The 6,908-nt window shown below is 33.2% G+C and overlaps 1 protein-coding gene across 6 annotated transcripts in view; it reads right to left on the reverse strand.

The window, feature by feature from the left end:
• Positions 1–765: 765 nt before the first annotated feature.
• LOC117111041 (high-affinity choline transporter 1-like) overlaps positions 766–6,908 on the reverse strand; it is a 35,444-nt gene continuing 29,301 nt past the window's right edge. For 4 of the 6 annotated variants that reach the window (XM_033253920.1, XM_033253918.1, XM_033253919.1 and 1 more), the window contains 2 exons: positions 4,367–4,572; positions 766–2,505 (listed from right to left, as the gene is read on the reverse strand). In XM_033253920.1, the coding sequence (XP_033109811.1) occupies positions 2,017–2,505; positions 4,367–4,572 (695 nt within the window). In that variant the 3' untranslated portion in view covers positions 766–2,016. Of the gene's footprint in view, positions 2,506–2,538; positions 4,126–4,362; positions 4,573–6,908 lie in introns of those variants that run through there. The other 2 variants (XM_033253922.1, XM_033253923.1) reach the window with 2 other exon arrangements.

Consider the following 6,908-nt stretch of genomic DNA (forward strand, 5'->3'; position numbering starts at 1 on the left):
TTGATCCTTTACTTTTTTGGTAAGTTTTAAAACAGAAATGCAGTTTAGCGTCAAGTAGATTGCTTCATTTCAAAAATATTTGAATACCAGGGGTTTAAAACAGCTGCTGAGGCATCATATGCCCAGCTTGAAATAGTTACGAGTATTTTCAGTAATATTTATTACTAGCATAGGCTATTAATGGGTAGGGGTAAAAAGATGCACTTCTTAAGTTGAATTTTCTGAAAATGTGAATCAGTATACCTAGTAAAATTTTCATTCTTTAGATTCAACATGGCTCTTGAAAATTTGAAACGTCCGATCTTTCAAGAAAACCCCACCACGCAGCAAAACAAATTTACGGCTCCTAATACACCCCCTCACCCCTCGGCTGACGCGTCACATCAAATGACCGGCAATTAATCCTGCACTGGGGTCCCATTCTCACCTAGCAACGCCGCTGTAAGGTTCCTTTGCAATTTATCAAAGACTTATCACATTGCTTTGTATCACTTTTTTCTTAATTGATTATTTTCTATATACCTTTATATTTTCATGGTAATCTTTTTTTACCATTGTGATTAAGAAATTAAGTTTATTTCGGAATTATTTAGATTCACTAATACTTTTGGGAAGACGCAGGGATTTCGAATAAAGTTTCTGATGCTTAACTGAAATAAAATGTCCATCTGTCATTCAAGTTTTTATATTATTTTTATAGAGCTTCTCTAATAAGTGACTCACACCATAAATTAATGCTCAAGTAAAAACAATAAGGTAGGCCTTTTTCTCTTTATTTTTATAATATACCAATACATTTATTTTTTGTAATAATTCAAAGTAAATTAATAATGTAAAGTAAAATGATACTAAGTTAAATAATCTGACAATCAGGTAATAAAAATAATGGTGCATTTACAAAGCAGTCTGACTTGAACAACTAATATCATATTATTCATTTAAAGTTGTCATAAAACGTCTATTAATATTCTATTGTAATGTAATGACTAAAATGATAGCCAATGTTTCAATTTCACTTGTTTTAATCTAATTTCATTGTTTTGGTGTACCGCATTTGTTCGAATGAACGCACCTTCGAATATACACGCCGCTCTGAGCCTCATTTTTGTATAAAGTCCTCCGATAAAAGGCAAGGCGTTTATTTTTTCTTTGAATAAATGCTTCCACCCTGGAAATTACGTTAACAAATATAATGGACGCAACATAATCTATACTTATTCTATTAATGTTCTACTCAAGTAGAATTGCACTTTTTCTAACCTTGTTGGGATCAATATGTCGTTAAAATCACGCATTAAAATACTTTGACGGCAACTATGTGTTGTAACTCCATATTTAAAGTGAAATTAAGGGACGTTTATATGAGTATATATTTACCAATTTTACACCAATAAAATAAACGCCCCTCGAAAACCCTTCTCAACAATAAATAAAACATTGAAATTGAAATTAAACAGAAACTGAACAGAACAAAGAATAAACAACTGTACGTATGTGAAGACCACCAACTACAAACGTGTATGTCTATATAAATTAAAAAGGCTCTATATTATGAAGTGAAAAAATAAATAAATTGAGAACATTTGGAACCCGTTGAATTAAGTGAAGAAAATGAAGCAACAAAACACATGTAATCTGCAGCATAACAACAACAACAACAACAACAACAACAACAACAACAACAACAATAATAATAATAATAATAATAATAATAATAATAATTATTATTATTATTATCATCATCATTATTATTATTATAGCAACAACGACGATTTATTTAGCACCTCACAGTATAGTAATATTTATGGAGATGCTCGATGCCTGTCTTCACGTACGCTTGGCACTAGTGTTTTCTACGAATATTATTTTCGAAGATATACTTCTAATAAACAATGATGCAAAAACCGTAAGCTGTTTTGCGGTAATGCTGAATATATAAATATACACATAAAAAAAAAGATAATAAGAATATATGATATTAAGATTTAATATCAGATATATTTAAATTATTACCATCTACACTGCAGCAACACGTTTACATTTCATTTTCAGTTGTTCCTCTTCCGTGTGTTGTATGTTTACCACACACTTGAAAACATCCCATTTTTTATCCAGAATTTTCCTAATAAATAGATATTGAAACAGGCGAGAAACTAGAAGCAGTGTCGTGAATGAGATGAGCATGGAGAATGTACGGAACGGAAATAGCTGTTCACCGTCGTCGAAATATGGATACTCTATGAACGGTTTGAGATTCAACAGTGGTTCACCGCCGCCAAGTCGTAATATCAGGCCGATGGTATAAGCAAAAAATGAGCCATAGGTGTTTGTGAAGTCAATGTAAAAAACGGAGACGAGTTGGGGAAATAGGATAACGTATACAAAGTCAGAACATAGATAATAGAGACCGTATATTGAGTTTATGGTAATTGCTAGTATGGTGGCAATGGATCCAAAGATGATAATTGAAAATCTCATCATCCATACGATCTCTTTCTCGGTTGCCTATGAAAAAATAAAATCATTAAATTCATAATTATAATTAGGCATATATCGTGTTCACTTCATTCGTTTGTGATTCATTCATTCTAAAGATCGATTCAGAACATAATTAGGGCTGAGGTGGGAACATTTTAAGGATATGTTAAATGCTCAGAAATGACAATGTTATAGTTTACAGACACATTTCAATCTCTTAAATATCAACTTAAGTCATCAAAACGGTTTTACCACCCTTTATCTCCGAAGTAAACATCAAAATGTTATATGGGATAGATTACGAAATATATTTTGAGTTGTTTTCATATGTTACTTGAATACATTTTCGGTACAATAACAATTAAAAATAACGAAACATGTTCATTATGAATCAGTACAGATCGTTATTATTCCGCGGGTTATTCCGTCACTACAGAAAATTTTTATCATCCTGAACTTCAACATCTGAAAAAGAACCATAACAACCCACTCATTCTATATTAGTTTATGCTGGTGCTGTCATTGCCTTCAGCATCTGGACAAGTGTCATTAGGTATATCATCATTAGTTGGTGCCGTGGCTGGAGGACCTTCAGAAAATGTCTTTTCTGTTTTTGGTCAGGTGTGAATAATTTACCAAAAAATCACACAATTCACGCACAATATAGGCCTATATATATTTTAAATTCTATTTCACGGTCCAATTGCTTAAACTCGCTTTGCATATGGTCTCTGGGTATACAGGTAGTCTACTGCATATGATCCAGTTACCGACTGCATATGATGTATTCGCAGGTTGTCAATATAAGTAAAGAGGTTTGTTGTATATGTATGAATATGAAAATTACGTGACTATAAAAATGTTGACGTTGCGATTGACTTATAATGGCAATGTCTTAAATATTTTATTCCAAAAATAAAATTACCTAAAGATCTTTTACTTGATTTTAAAATTCTATATATAAATAAAACTATAAATTAATCTATATTATAATTACGTCAGACAACGTCAGGGATTCAAACCTACCGGTCTGTAAGACTGTAACAACATTGATCATCAAAGTCTTCAGCTCACGATGTGCACGTAATTTCATATTTCAGCTTAATTGAGGGAAATAATGAATTTTACAGACGATTTTTTACTCTCACATGTCGTTTAAATGGAACTGGATATCAATATTTGTTGTATACTTCAAAGAGACAATGGCCAAACACAGACGTATTGATCGCATAATATGAAAGCTAACCAATTGTTTTTATCAAATTAATGCTACTTACAATTAATTATATTTCAATTGCGTATAACTAGGGAGCAGTCATTGTAAAATTACATTGATTTTTATGGTGATGAAACCAAACAAAACGAAAATTCTTTCTGGCTGTTTTTCTTTTATGATAGTTGAGGCATCGGGCTGTTGGATCTCCTGATTTCATTTTGGAGAAAACGTGTACAAACCTAGGCCTCTATAGAGTGGTCTGCATTTTCCAATACGGCAGCAGGCCGTTCAGGGTAGCACATGATTTCCTTAATAGGTTGTGATAGTGTTGAAGAAAGGTTCCATTTTAATCCAGTATAAGGCAATTTCTCGGGAAGAAAATAATTTCAGTCTTTCTTTTTTTCAACGACTGGATCATACTTGGTGAAATTCTAGGAGAGAATACTTACTGTTCATTTGGTATTTCATTTAGTATTACTTCTTTCAGCACAAAAATTACAATATTTCCAAACATACCAACTAAACATCTGGTTGGTTGTAAAGTAAATAGGCTTTTGCTCCATGACTATTGTACAAGCATGGAATTGAATATTACTTTGTGATATATGTGTAACAGAACACAAAACTAAGAAAAAATCCATAATTTATTAATAAAAAAAAAAACCAACCTACATTATGTCTTATCAGACCTTTGTATATATTTCGAGCGAACATGCAACTTGCAGAGAGAATAGTTGAATCTGCTGACGACATTACAGCAGCACAAATGGCTCCCAGGCCGATGATAGATACAACCTGTGGGGTTAGGTATTGTAAGGCTAGTGGTAGAACAATGTTACTATCTTTGATTTCTTGTCTGTAGTCTGTTGCAGTCCAATCTGGGAAAAGCAATATAAAATTAAAAGCAAACTATTTTACAAACGTTTTGAACACTGGAGAATTATTATTACATCATTATCATTATTATTATTACTATTATTAATATTATTATTATTATTGCCAAAAGAACGATCGAACAGCAGACAGCTAATAATTTTCAAAAACAACACAACAGATCGTATCTTCATCATGGGCAAAGCCTGTATTTAATCCAATAAGTTATGGCCTTAACGGCCCCAATAAGACATGTTTCGAATTTAATGTTGGGATGGCCTGAGTTGAGGTAATCAAAAAATAAAAGAGCATCCTCTTCTTTATTTTTTCAGTTTTTGTTCGTTCAGTTACAAAACCGGTCTTATTCGCACGTTAGTTGATAGGGCTTTTAAAATCAATAATAGTTGGAGGGGCTTTCATTATGATACCAAGGCATTAACTACCATCCTTAAGAGAAATTGTTTTCCTTCATACCTCATTGATCAAATAATTTTTCGTTATGTTAATTCAGTTCAATGTAAATGCAAAAGTACACTGGATAATACTAAAGAAAATACACCAATCACTTTTTATTTCAAATTACCTTATGTCGGCACATTTTCCAAAGTCCTTAGTAAGAAAATCCGTGCCTTATCGAATGAATTCTGTTATGACTTATATTTAAAAATTGTATTTTCCTCATTTAAAATTAAAAGTTTGTTTTCAGCTAAAGATCCCATCCCAGTTGGTCTCCGTTCGCGTGTCGTTTACAAATTTGTATGTGCAGGTTGTAATGCTTGTTATTATGGCGAAACAAGCCGACATTTCTATACAAGCATGCGTGAGCACCTAACACTGGATGGGAACTCGCATATATTAAAGCATCTGAAAAGTTCACGTCATTGCAAACAATCAGCCAATGAGGACTGTTTCACGATACTGGACTCCGCCTCTACAACCCAAATTTTAAAAATAAAAAAAAGCCTTGCATATTCAGTGGGAGCAGCCTGTAGAGCCCACAAATGTAAAAATCTACCACAAATGTAAAAATAACCACAAATGTCAAAACATTCAACCCGCAAATGTCAAAATAACCGCAAATGTCATAACATGTCAACCACAAATGTAAAAATAACCACAAATGTAAAAAAAATCTCCCACAAATGTAAAAATCTGTTTAACCACAAATGTAGTAACATTTCACCTACAAATGTAAAAATTTCCAATTTTTACCTCAAATGTTATAACATGTCAACCGCAAATATAAATATTTTCCTAAGCACTTAAATCCTTACAATATTCAAAGACCCTAATTAACTGCTATAATAGAGCAGCTAAAGAACCAAGTTGCGCATTTATACAGGGCCCATATAAGGATAAACTGCCATTCTTTCCGGTCAAGGTTTTCTCGGCGGTTTTATCATCCTGACCCCATACTATTTGAAATAAACTTGGGGCCACCCAGATTTTACCCCAAATCCAAGATGGCCTCCAAAATTCAAAATGGCCGCCAAAATTAAAATTATTAGAGATATACAGCATATTTATTCGGTGTTGTCAACTTTTTTAAGTGGAATTGTCACCTCAGACCTAAGCCTTTCAAAATCAATCAAGGGCCACCAAGAATTCAAATCCAAGATGGTCGCCAAAATCCAAAATGGAAAACCGAAAATCACAATTATTAGAGAAATGTAGCATATTATTCCGTTATGTCAATGTCTTTTTAGTTGATTTGTCACCTGGTACATAAACCATTCAAGATCAATCGAGGGCCACCCAGAAATTGGCCTCAATCTAAAATGGCCACCAAAATTCAAAATGGCTGCAAAAAATACAATTCCAGATTTGCAGCTTATTTATTGGTTCCAAATGTCGATGTTTTTTCAGGGGATTTGTCATCTGGGACATAAACCTTTCACGGTGAATCGAGGGCCACACAGAATTTGGTCTTAAATCCAAGATGGCCGCCAAAATCCAAAATGGCCGCCAGAATTAACTTAATTCGGTAAATTCTGCTATAATTTTTCCCTGTTTTTTTCCTGAAACATGTACATTTGAAGTTAACTTTAAGGCAACCCAAAAGTTGACTTCATATCCAAGATGGCCGACAAATAAAAAATGGCGACAAAATTACCTAATAGTAAGATGATACTGCCTGCAATTTTGTTTATTCTCATCTCACCTTGCCTATTGTTTCTAATCACGCTTGCATGAAATTCTCACTTTATACTATCTGACCTTTTCTACCCTCACACACTCCACTGAGGAAGGACTAGTGTTGTCCAAAAGCTCTGGCTCTATTTCTGGTTGTTTACGTACCGAGATCTACCGAGATCCAGCCGTTTTTTTCCCACAATATATA

The sequence above is a fragment of the Anneissia japonica genome, unplaced genomic scaffold (assembly GCF_011630105.1).
Source record: "Anneissia japonica isolate Jap-2015-1 unplaced genomic scaffold, ASM1163010v1 scaffold573_len2283161_cov171, whole genome shotgun sequence".
NCBI classification, from domain to species: domain Eukaryota; kingdom Metazoa; phylum Echinodermata; class Crinoidea; order Comatulida; family Comatulidae; genus Anneissia; species Anneissia japonica.